The 13,727-nt window shown below is 35.1% G+C and overlaps 1 protein-coding gene across 4 annotated transcripts in view; it reads right to left on the reverse strand.

Annotated features, from left to right (window-relative positions):
* Window positions 1-13,727, reverse strand: part of celf3b (cugbp, Elav-like family member 3b) — a 75,191-nt gene continuing 61,464 nt past the window's right edge. The window contains exons 9-14 of one of the 4 annotated variants that reach the window (XM_039681307.2): window positions 10,477-10,623; window positions 10,254-10,319; window positions 10,078-10,167; window positions 7,393-7,536; window positions 6,697-6,835; window positions 1-287 (exon numbers count right to left, since the gene is read on the reverse strand). In XM_039681307.2, coding sequence (XP_039537241.1) covers window positions 6,708-6,835; window positions 7,393-7,536; window positions 10,078-10,167; window positions 10,254-10,319; window positions 10,477-10,623 — 575 coding nt within the window. In that variant the 3' untranslated portion in view covers window positions 1-287; window positions 6,697-6,707. Of the gene's footprint in view, window positions 288-6,696; window positions 6,836-7,392; window positions 7,537-10,077; window positions 10,171-10,253; window positions 10,320-10,476; window positions 10,624-13,727 lie in introns of all 4 variants that reach the window. The other 3 variants (XM_039681306.2, XM_089117443.1, XM_039681308.2) reach the window with 3 other exon arrangements.

Genomic DNA, 13,727 nt, shown 5'->3' on the forward strand with positions numbered 1-13,727 from the left:
TTTTGTATGAAAAATGATACCTTTTTTATTTGTAGAGCTAAGAAGGTCCATAGCAAGTAGTGTGTTTTTTTTTGTGTTAATACTATTGACATCTTTCTGTAACTGTGTGTGCTTGTGTGTTTGAATGCATGTGTAATTTATGTACATGATTTTTTTTATTTGTCCTTTGCATATTCACACGTGTGTCTGTGTGTGCAAGAATACAAACATCTCACGTTAGCAATTTAACCTGTGCAGCTCAACACCCGGCGCCTGTCTGCTACGTGAATGCTTCAATAATCTCCATCCTATGAGAGAGAGAAAGAGATGAATTGCATTAAACTGATGTTAGTATTTGTTCAATTTTCCACATTGCTGTCTGTCTGCTTGCTGGATCACAGGCAAAACCCACCTTGGAGCAGACAGTGATTCAGCTGTTTCATCATACATGAGAATTACATCATCCTCAAATCATCACCCACAGCTTCTCTGTCATGTTAGATGAACTACCAAAGTACTCTCACTCTTTCCAGTCAAGTGCCTAAAAGATTGTTGCTGAGTCATTGTTGCTGAGTCGGGCTGGTCACAATCCTCAAACTAATCAGATCAATGTTTTACGGAGACATGGTGTTCAATATATCTCTCCATATTAATCTGAGACATTAGAGTATTTTACGAGGGATACAATTACACACTTCAGCATTGAGGAGGTGAAAGGGCCAAAGCTGAGCTAAAACCTAAAGAAATCTACTCACAACCTCAGAAGACCAGCCATCAAACATCTCAGATATGGCATATCAAATGTGCTTTTACACGCAAACACACGCACACACTGTCCATGCAAGTCACAGTGAAGCTCAAGCCTGTTGCATGTGTGTCTGGAGATCATGTCTATGCAATGCACATTTATGTGTTTGAATGTGTGTGTGTGTGCGATTAGATTGATTTATGAGTGCTTCTCATTGCAGCCAACATGCATCAACTCACAGCAACTGGAAACAGGAATTCTGGGAACTTGCTGAAGAACTGAACACCTCTTTTGGAGGACAAACATAATGGCTATAAAAATGAGGTTCACTGATTTGTGATGTGTATTGCATCTTCCCCAGAATTCCTGTATTGCTCATGTTTCCTCCATTCAGACCCAGGCACTGCACTTACTGTAGCCCTCACTGTCAGAAGCTCAGGCAGACCCACAATGAAGAAGATTATACTTCACCCAAAAAGAGAAATTCTTTTAATAATCCTCATGTTTTTCTAAATCTGTATGCTCTTTCATGACATGTTAACTTTGGCTTCAGAACACGTAAATGTAGAGTACAGAACTCAAATGTTTTAATGTGTCAAATGTGGCCCTTTCGGAGCTTGAAATGAATGATATTAATGAACTTTACACCGTTATTGAACTGAACTGAATCAACATTGAACCGACTCGAGCTGAATAAAGATAATAATGAACTTTACACTGTTATTGAACTGAACTGAACCAACATTGAACCGACTTGAGCTGAATAAAGATAATAATAAACTTTACACTGTTATTGAACTGAGCTGAATCAACATTAAACCGACTCGAGCTGAATAAAGATAATAATAAACTTTACACTGTTATTGAACTGAGCTGAATCAACATTGAACGACTCGAGCTGAATATAGACAATAATGAACTTTACACTGTTATTGAATTGATCTGAATCAACACTGAACCGACTTGAGCTGAATAAAGATAATAATGAACTTTACAATGTTATTGAATTGATCTGAATCAACACTGAACCGACTCAAGCTGAATAAAGATAATAATGAACTTTACACTGTTATTGAATTGATCTGAATCAACATTAAACCGACTCAAGCTGAATAAAGATAATAATGAACTTTACACTGTTATTGAATTGATCTGAATCAACATTAAACCGACTCAAGCTGAATAAAGATAATAATGAACTTTACACTGTTATTGAATTGATCTGAATCAACACTGAACCGACTCGAGCTGAATAAAGATAATAATGAACTTTACACTGTTATTGAATTGATCTGAATCAACACTGAACCGACTCGAGCTGAATAAAGATAATAATGAACTTTACAATGTTATTGAATTGATCTGAATCAACACTGAACCGACTCAAGCTGAATAAAGATAATAATGAACTTTACACTGTTATTGAATTGATCTGAATCAACATTAAACCGACTCAAGCTGAATAAAGATAATAATGAACTTTACACTGTTATTGAATTGATCTGAATCAACATTAAACCGACTCAAGCTGAATAAAGATAATAATGAACTTTACACTGTTATTGAATTGATCTGAATCAACACTGAACCGACTCGAGCTGAATAAAGATAATAATGAACTTTACACTGTTATTGAATTGATCTGAATCAACACTGAACCGACTCGAGCTGAATATAGACAATAATGAACTTTACACTGTTATTGAATTGATCTGAATCAACACTGAACCGACTTGAGCTGAATAAAGATAATAATGAACTTTACACTGTTATTGAATTGAACTGAATCAACATTGAACCGACTCGAGCTGAATAAAGATAATAATGAACTTTACACTGTTATTGAATTGAGCTGAATCAACATTAAACCGACTCAAGCTGAATAAAGATAATAATGAACTTTACACTGTTATTGAATTGATCTGAATCAACACTGAACCGACTTGAGCTGAATAAAGATAATAATGAACTTTACACTGTTATTGAATTGATCTGAATCAACATTGAACCGACTGAATAACGACTGTCTTCTGTAGAGCTGCGTTACAGCTGAATTTTAAGTCTAATTTTGTATTCCTGTTTATTACTGTGAAGCTGCTTTTAAAAAAATCTGTAACGTATAAAGCACTACAGAAATAAAGGCGAAGGTTATTTAATGAGAAAGAGAAAGAGCAGCATGAACATTCCTCCAAATATCTTCTTTTGTGTTCCAAAGAAGAAATAAAGTCATACAGGTTTGGATCAACATGAGAGTGAGTAAATGATGACAAAATTATCATTTTAGGCTAACTATCCCTTTAATCACAACTGAATTTACCAGTTATGCTCTTATGTTATATGATATTGTACATTTTGAATATTTTACTTCGTTCATCTTCATGTCTCACACTCAAATGAAAAGCACACTAATAATTATAAGCACACAATAGAACACTTTAAAAAATGGATCAATAACAAACTCTAGTCACAACGTTCACTGCAGGGATCATCCTAGAAAGAGTGAGAGGGTTGCTAAGCGTCTAGCAAATTTCCAAACAAACTGAAAAATTAATTTATCAGAGAAATCAGTCACAAATGCATAAAACAGTTCATCGTAGCCACGGCAAAACGGCATGCAGCCCACCTCGTGGCCAGTCGCCGGGGGGAAGGGCACAAAAACAAACAATGCTGCTAGGGCAATCAAAACAGAGGCAATTGCTAACGGCAACCAGACAGGCCAATCAACTTACAACAACTTCAGAGGTAGTGGATTATGGTTGCTAGGTAACCATTGCCAGGGTCTCCCGTCATTTATGATTGGCCGTTTGGACCTTGTTGTGTGGTTTGTGATTTTCATAGAGAGAATACAAAGAGAGAATACCATGTCTACCATTGTTCATCAAACAGATAGTTGGCCCCAAACGTGAGTTGGTCGTGATGATCAAACAAGCAGATATTTCCATATTTTGTGTGCACAATTTACTAATTCGTTCCCTCGATTTACTAAATTGTGTGGATGATTTACTAATTTGTTCCCTCGATTTATAAACCATTCGCACAATTTAGCCTACAATTTTGTTCCTGCAATTTTGACAAATTACACAAAAAAATTATACAACTTTAGTTAGGTGTTATGACTCTTTTTTTCTAATTTATCAAGATTATCTGAGATACAATTATGCTTTAATTATGCTTTTAAAGCCTCATCTACGTCTCAAGACAGCCCTTGTGAAAAAGACCTTGTGTGCATAATTGGACTTCAATCTTACTTCAAATCTTAAAGGGTTAGTTCACCCAAAAATGAAAATTAAGTCATTAATTACTCACCCCCATGCTGTACCAACCCCGTAAGACCTTCGTTCATCTTCGGAACACAAATAAAGATATTTTTGATTGAATCTGAGGGCTGTATCACTCTTCCATAGACAGCCTGAGGGACTGCCTCTTGACGGCCTAGAAAGTCATTAAAAGAAAAGGTTTAAATATTCCATGTGCCTACAGTGGCTCAACTATAACTTTATCAAGCGACGAGACTACTTTTTGTGCGAAAAAAAACGTAAATAACGACTTTATTCGACTTTCCATTACTTCTTTATGGGCGCATGCGCGAGAACTGAGACGAGACCGTTCTTCTTCGACTACTTTTTGTTACCGGCTGCTCACCGCTTAGGAGTTTTACCGCCCCCTACCGTATAAGATGACGTACTGCTTGTAAACAGAAAGTTTTGCGCTTCCGGCTATATCAGTACGTCATCTTATACGGTAGGGGGCGGTAAAACTCCTAAGCGGTGAGCAGCCGGTAACAAAAAGTAGTCGAAGAAGAACGGTCTCGTCTCATTTCTCGCGCATGCGCCCATAAGGAAGTAATGGAAAGTCGAATAAAGTCGTTATTTACGTTTTTTTTTCGCACAAAAAGTAGTCTCGTCGCTTGATAAAGTTATAGTTGAGCCACTGTAGGCACATGGAATATTTAAACCTTTTCTTTTAATGACTTTCTGGGCCGTCAAGAGGCAGTCCCTCAGGCTGTCTATGGAAGAGTGATACAGCCCTCAGATTCAATCAAAAATATCTTTATTTGTGTTCCGAAGATGAACGAAGGTCTTACGGGGTTGGTACAGCATGGGGGTGAGTAATTAATGACTTAATTTTCATTTTTGGGGGAACTAACCCTTTAAGTATATATATTTTTTAAAACTGTAATTGCAGATAATTTAATATTAATGAAATAAGTGCACTTAAAGTCTGTGTACTATGACTATATTTTTTTATATACTTTTACAGTCAAATTATACGTTTTACTTCTGTAAAGTACATTTTAAATCATTTTGTTTTAATGATCATTTGTCCTGATTTACACTTTTGATGTATTGACTAATAAAACATGTAAAATATTTGATTATAATTTTAACGAGTGTTTTATTCAAAATTACATTTAAAGTTAATATATTTGGTAACACTTTCATTAGTTGACGTTAGTTAAACATTAACGAAGAATGAACAATACTTCAACAGCATTTAATTAATATTAGCATTTACTAAAGCATTATTAAAATCAAAAGTTGTATTTGTTAACCTTCATCAATGCACTGAACTAACACGAACAAACTATGAATGATTGTATATTTTATTAACAAACATTCACAATGATTGATAAAATACTGTAATAAATGTATTGCTCATTGTTAGTTCATGTTAGTTAATGCATTAACTAATGTCAACAAATTAGACAACATTGACTCCAATTGTATTTTTTATTTTTTTTTTATTTTTTTTTATGTTTTATCAGTGTTGGGTGTGTAACTAATTACTAAGTAATTAGTTACTGTATTTTAATTACTTTTCCCTTGAAAATGTAAAGTAAGGGATTACTCTTCATTTATCTGCAATTTAATTAAAGTTACTTCTGATGTAATTGAGTTAAATACTGTGTATAGATCAATCCGATCTCACAGCGATTCATATGCATTTTATGAGGTGTCTAAATCGTACGCCCGCACTCGTACAAATTCGTATGAATTATTGTAAAATATGTATGAAAAAAGTGTGAAATGTCATGAGATCAGACACAAAAAAAATAGTGGGTTTAACATCAAAATGTATTGTCTGATGTTAAAAAGTATGTTTTTTATAATGTAACCTTCTCCACCTTGGTCAGTTTAAGGATAATTCATGCAATTTTATAGTATTTATTTGAAAGAATTTAAACAGATTCATGTCTATCCTTGTATTATTCAGATGCTTGAGATTGATATGGGATTTTGAAAGTAATTAGTAATTAAAAGTAATTAAATACTTTTTAGAGACAGTAATTAGTACAGTAATCTAATTACACTGTTGAAGAGGTAATTAGTAACTAGTAATTAATTACTTTTTTAGAGTAACTTACCCAACACTGTGTTTTATAATTGTGGAATTTAATATAATTATTTTTATGGAATTATTCTGTATAATTTGTCTTTGTTTTACCTCTTTTATGTTCTCCTGAATGTATTTGTAAATTTACATGTTTCTTCAATAAAAAAAAAATGACTCCCATTGTATGGAAAAAAAGTACTATGGGAGTCAATGGTGCCCCAGAACTGTATATCATCCTTTGTGTTACACAGAAAGAATAAAGTAATGTATACAAATGTTGAACAATTTGAGGGCGAGTAAATTATGACAGAATTGTCATTTTTGGGGGAACTAACCCTTTAAGTGCAAACTAAATGTGAAGTATACTATTTCCTACTTATTCACAAGGGATAATTAACCATTGTATTCCTATTCACCTTTATAAGTGTATGTTTAGCATCCTTATACAGACAAACCCCTGCAGAAATCAAACCCCGGCCGCATCCACTCCTCGTCTCCCTTTATACAACTTTTTTGTTTCTCCATTTCATCTTCTCAGTTTTTTTATTCTATCCTCCTTCTGCATCTGCATTCACTTTTAATAAACAGTCGATCTCTCTCTTTGTAAAGGTTTCAGAAAGTCCGTCCTCTCTTACCAGTCTCTGTCTCAGTAGGGTCTGTTGGCATCTTTTGGCCGTTTCAGCTGCACTTTGAGTCTTTTCATGCCGATCTGAAAGCCGTTCATGGCCTGGATGGCCGTCTGAGCACTCGCTGGGTTATCAAAGCTCACAAAGCCTGAGAGACAGAGAGCAAAGACAAAAAAAAAATGTTCAGTGTCCATGTAAAACTCAACAATGTGATGCAAGAGTGCCACGGGTGTTCGCAAGAGTGTTGCTATGCAGTTGCTAAGGTGCTCTGATTGGTTGTTCGAGTGAATTGTCATGCAGCTGCTTGAATGTGGTGGTCATGTCACATTTATTAATATAGTGCTTTAAACAATACAGATTGTCTCAAAGCAGCTTTACATTGTTTTTACACGTTACATGTAGCTAGTAATTACTATAAATTGTGCATAACCCTACAAGTACACGTAGTTAATGAATAATTCTCAGTACTTAAATGCAAAATTACACTGTAACATGGACACTATAAAAATAAAGTGTAAGCAATGACTGTCAAGTTCATCAATTATTAATACACAAATCTTATGCCGCTGTAAAGCAGCTCTACCGAAGGCAACAGTGTCATTATTCATCTCATTTGAGTTCAGGTTTGGTTCTCATCCGATACAGTCAACTCGATAATAGTTTGAAGGTTGGTATTACGAACACATACGTGTTTCTCATTCTTACCGAAGCATTTGCTTTGATTGGTGGCTCGATCGACAAAAACTTTTGCAGAAATGACGTTACCGAATGGTAGAAACATCTGGAGCATTTCAGAGTCAGTGAACTCTTGAGGTAAATGGTAAATGAAGATGTTACACCCCTCAGGACCTGCATCACACACATTAGACTCAATGTAAGCTTTATAGACACATATAATCATAATGAGAAACAGCTCACACATGCAATGATTTATAAATATTTATATCTTGAAAAAGACCCTTGAGTAAAAGAAGTGCACTTAATTGTATTGAATGTGTACTTCAAATCTTTAAAGTATATAATATAATACTAATTAAATAAAAGGCCACTTAAGTGCACTTAAAGAGAGACACTTTCGTGACCATAGGTGCGTTCCATTTGACAGTAAGTGGACTGCGAAGTGGACGTCACAATCTTAAGTGAGATCACAATCCGAAGGGAGCGAACATGTTCAATTCGAAGGGCACTGCAATCAGCGTAGGGAATAAGGGAACATCGATACATCACTTCATACGAAGTGGAGAGCAAAAGTGTCATCAGCAGAGCCGATGGGAGAGATTTTAAACGGCTTTGCGATGGAGGAGTTTACATACACATTTGAGTATTCGTAAATATTGTTGTTATTATACAAACTAGAGTATTTATGAATGGTTACGGTGATAAATGTTATATTTTCATAGTCAATTGTAAGAATATTGAGTCTGCCAATTGAAAGTGCTGAGAAGCAGCTGAGGCGCTGTCATTTTTTATTTTACTTCATTTACCTCAGGAGTGTTTATGCAGCTGCACGTGGGAAAGAAAGCGCGGACAGTTATCAAGAGCGTAGATTAAGAACACATTTATACAGTTCACTTCAACTGATATACCGGATGTATTTACTGAGTAGGGACCACTTCTATCGAATGGAACGCACCAGATGTTTCTTAACCCACTTAAGTGCACTTTTAACGTGTGCACTTTGTAATAATATCAAATATTCTTTTCTTTACTTTGAAGTACATTTTAAATCATTAAGTTTGGTCGTGCTTTAAAGAAGTACACTTATTTTGGTGTGTTGACTAACATAGGAAAGGAGATGTAAAGTACTTGATTGTAATTTTAACTGTAGTGTGTTATTCAATATTTAATGTACTAAAATACTAAAATTAATGTAGTAAATTACAACTTCATTAGTACAAATATATTTAAATACAAGGAATACAAGTTTCATTAGAAAACGCATTTGAATTAGGACTCTCAAACGGTTAATCGCGATTAATCGCATCCAAAACAAAAGTTTGTGTTTACATAATATATGTGGGTGCACTGTGTATAATTATTTTATATTAATAAATACACACACATGCTTGTATATATTTAAGAAATATTTTCATGTATATAGATTTATAATTTATATTATATATAAATATAAATATTTTACATATAAATACTATTTTTTTCTTAAATATAAATGCATGTGTGTGTATTTATATATAAATGCAAAATAATTATACACAGTGCATGCACATATATTATGTAAACACAAACTTTTATTTTGGATGTGATTAATTGCGATTAATCGTTTGACAGCCTTAATTTAAATTATATTTTAGTTTACCATAAATGCTTGTCAGGATTCTGGAGTACACTTTAACCATATTTCAATTAATAGAAGTAATTATGAAATTACATTTAAATATGTACTTGTGGGTCAATCACTCTAAAGTCAAGGTAATTTTAATGAATTAATTAAATATAAAATGAAACTGTGATACTTTTTTATTTAATTGCAATTAAAAGGCATTTCAGTGTCCGAAAACAATGCATTAAGTTCACACTCAATTATGTTGTTTTAAAGTATATTAAAGTACTTAAGTATGGTAAATTGTACTTCTTTACAGGGTACAGTCTAACGTCACTGTAGACTGTAACACTGTGTCTGAAACCGAATACTTTCCTGCTATATAGGGCCAGATTTACTAACAGCTTGCTCCAGCACAAACCCTCGTTTGGTGTTAAAAAATAATTTTAGGATTTACTAAAGACACAAAGTGAAAAAACAGGTCTGAAAAGGCTGGACGGGGTTATGTGTGCGGCTGACTTTATTGCACATGCATTTGTAGGATTTTTCATTTCAGACGCAAACTTTATGGGAGGAGAGTATTTAAATGCAACACGCAAGGGTATTTTCTAAGGTTTGCACTTGTCAACTTACTGGTATTTGTGCCATTATTTACAACCCCAAAAAAGCCTGTCTTAAACCAGACGCTAATTTGGTAGATTGTGTTGGTCATTAAGGAAATGATTCAGCACTTTTCTGAAATTGCTCTTTCACACTAATTTGCCCTGTTCAGTAAATCTGGCCCATAATATGCAAAGAACAGTACGGCAAGAACAATAAGCCAAAAGCCTACTATTTCCGGCGAGATTCGATTGACACTTTACTATCCCATGAGGCCACGGGAGAGGATTCGTGGTTGGTGGTGAAGCGACACCGTGAGTCACATAATAATGACAACATGGCGGATGTAGTACACCCGAATTTCATTCAAAACTACACAGATTCATACTATATATAACATATTTTGTAAGATTCGGCGAAATATGTTTTTAAATCAAATCAATGTACTATAAAATGTTACGATTTCGGACGCAGTGAATATGTGCTCTTTTAAACAGGAAATGAATCACCTTCTCTCTGTTGCTGGGTTTGTTGCTGGGCAACCAGGGTGGGTTGCTGTAGAAACGGCTGGCTGACCAATCCATACGCAGTCGGATAGGCTGCTGTGAAACACAGAGTTTGGCACATGCTGTTACAGAAAGACAAAGGCTGATCCGACACAAACGAGATGCAGCTGCTCAGTCACCTGTGTAATGCTGCATGCCTGCGTACGCCTGCTGGAGCGGATCTAACTGAAGAGCTGGACTCTGGGCTGGACAGACCATGAGAGAGCATTTAGCATTTTATGAATACATGCGACATGTATGCAAAACCCACCGTCTACATGTAAGAGGATTGTGGGTGGTTGCTACGGTATTCTGGCTAGTTGTTGTTAATTCAAGCCTTCTCAAAGTATTAGGGATTCTCACCTTGATATGGATGAACACCATTGGTGTAGATTTCCAATGTTGGCTGTCCATTGGTGGTTGCCGGGACGTGACTATAGCCGTTCACTCCCATTGGTGGAGGCAGAGCCGTCAAAGGTGTTGCCGTAATAGTGGGAGGAGTGTTTGCACCTGTAGCCAATCACAGAGCAGCGAGGAGTTTAGACTGACAAGAGCATTAAACACTGACCCTATCGGTAAGAAGGGTTCGCGGTTGCTTACGGGCCGGGACCAATCAGGGACCCGCTGACTGGAAGATATTGATTGACAGCCGGGGCCCCCTATCGCATTTACTACTTTTAGTCCGATCACATTTAAATTTTTCGCGAAGTGATTTGAATAAATAATGACAACAACATATTTTACTGATCCTTAAAGGGATACTCCACTTTTTTTTTGGAAATAGGCTCATTTTACAACTCCCTCAAAGTTAAAGAGTTGAGTTTTACCGTTTTTGAATCAATTCAGCCCATTTTCTGATATTTAGACGAATATCAGTAACCAGACCGTTTCTGGTCTCATTGACTTCCATAGTAGGAAAAAATATATATACTATGGAAGTCAATGAGACCAGAAACTGTCTGGTTACTGATATTCTTCTAAATATCAGAAAATCGTCTGAATTGATTCAAAACGGTAAAACTCCTAGTGAGCCTATTTCCAAAAAAAAAAAAAATGGAGTATCCCTTTAAATACATGTTTGAAATGAACAATGACGGATTTTGGTGTAATTAGTTTCGAATTGGGACTGGGGAATCCAGATACTTGAGACAGATATGGAATCGGCAAATTACGGTACAAACAAAAAAAGTGGCTTTTAAAAGCGCAAATGAAAAGAGGAATTTGACAAATTACTTAATAAATTACCAAAAATAGGACGTTTCTTTAAAAAGATGACACAGGAGGGAGAGATCGAGATTGAGATGGAGCAAGAGAGGGAAGCGACTTGCAATAGCCTACTGTCAATTGAGAATGACCATGCACACCATCTGGATCTTAAGGATTTAATCGATAACTTCACACAGAGAAAGCCCGGAAAATACCGCTATGATGTAAGTGAGCATCTTTTTTTGTGTATTTGGACCTAGGCCTATGTGTGTGTAGTCATAGCAGTGAGTAACAATGTGTCATGGTGTGCAGTCACCAGCAGTGTTTTTTTTAAATTTTTTAATGTTGCAGTCACCAGTTTTTTTTTTTTGTTTTTTTTTTGGTTAGGCTACTCCTGATTTTGTCAGTCATCTCATATCTTATGCTGCCTGTGTCTCTATGATCCTATCCGGTCCTATTCATTGTAGCATGCTCGTGGACATTGCATCATCACGTGCTGTAGTAGGGGGCCCGCCCTGATAATCCTGCATTAGGGCCCGGTGTTGGCTTGTTACACCACTGGCCCTGTCCCAAATGAAACCCTAAGCCTAAGTCTGATAGAAGGTTGCAGCAGAGCTCGCCTCAGTGCGCATCACGGGCACATATCGATTACAAGGCACTCTTCTGAAACCTAAAATGACAAACATGACACCTTACGGTGGCACTCTTCATATTCATTTGCTGTCTTGTGGACTTATAATGTCTGAGTGAATATGAAGAGCACCATTTGGCCACTGAGCTCTTTGCATTAAGACCCTTGTGAAAAAGAAGTGTGCTTAATTGTGCACTTGGCAGTGTAGCTACTTCAAATCTTAAAAGTATCATTTTAAAAACATTTCTTGCAGATAATATAGTATTAATGAAACAAAAGTCCACTTAAAGAGAGTACACTTTCATGACTATTTTTCTTAACACATTAAAGTAGATTTTAAATCACTATGTTTTAATAATCTTTGTCAAGAAGACTTATTTTGATGTGATGAGTATTTCAAAGCACATGTAAATTACTTAATTTTAACTGTAGTCTGTTATTCAATATTTCATGTAAGGTTATTTTATTTTATCAGCATTAAAAATGTATAGTCTAATTACAAATTATAGAATTATAGTGTTTATATATTTCACAAATGCGTTGGTATTTGGCAGTACACCATTTTTCAATTGATAGAGTTATTTTACAGTGGGTAAAAAAGCACTTTAAAGTTCAGCTAATTGCATTTTATAACAATTTAAACTACAATATTAATAATTAAATCATGTATTATAAAGTAACATTTTATATTAAAATTGCATTCTGATCCATTTCCTCAATCACATATGGTTCTTTAAAAGTTCATTACACGTAGTTCTATTAGAATGATTATACGTATACGTTCTATTATACGTATTTCTGACAATTCTATTAGAACCGTATCGTCCTGAAGAAGCCTCTATATGCAGAAATGGTTCTGTGTGTTCATCTTTGTGTGCCTTCTAGTTTTTCAAATCTGTCACTGTCAAAGCCTCCTCATTACGATTTTCTGGAGCACATCTATACCACTATACACTGACTGTCAACATACTCTCAACATTTCTTTCTTAAAATGTTTACAACTTTAAAAATTGCAACATATTTTTGTTTAGTTTAACGGACATGTAAGTGTGAGCATCTCTGTTCAGTTAAGGATACTCATCATCATCTCTTCTCCACAAAGTAAGTAACAGAGATATGGAATTTATGATCAATATTGTTAGATTTTTTTTTTTTCAATTATGAGTTTATGCCTAAACATACTCAGTCATGAAAAAACATTAAAGCTACCTCATGACTTTATTTCACTTTTTCCTTTAAACATAAAGAGCTCATACTTCTGCTAATTTTGGCCTTCATGAACATAATTGTGTTTACTCAATTGTGCATTTCATAAGCTGTCACGTATCATAACCTCATCATCTGCAGAGAGAAAAAAGACATCATAGAGGATTGTGAAGATATTTCACTGGAACTTGGTCTTCATTACATCTATATCGTTTTCAGAGTCAATAGTTATTATGAATGTATTCAGCAAACCACTGCTACAAGAGAACTGTCATTTTTGTTACATTCACAATCAATACAATACATTTTTTTCAAATGTAATACCCAAATAGGGAACCAGGCAGATAGAGGACTAAAAAACAGTAAAAATAACATTAAAGGGTTAGTTCACCCAAAAATGAAAATTCTGTCAGTATTTACTCACCCTCATGTTGTTCCAACCCCGTAAGACCTTCGTTCATCTTCGGAACACAAATTAAGATATTTAAGATATTAAGCTCGCTCCTGCATACAGTCCATAGGCTTCTTGAGGGACTGGCTCTTGCTGTCCTCGAAAAGTCATTAAAGACAT

Source organism: Pimephales promelas, chromosome 12 (genome assembly GCF_988280905.1).
Source record: "Pimephales promelas chromosome 12, fPimPro1.hap1.1, whole genome shotgun sequence".
Lineage (NCBI taxonomy): Eukaryota > Metazoa > Chordata > Actinopteri > Cypriniformes > Leuciscidae > Pimephales > Pimephales promelas.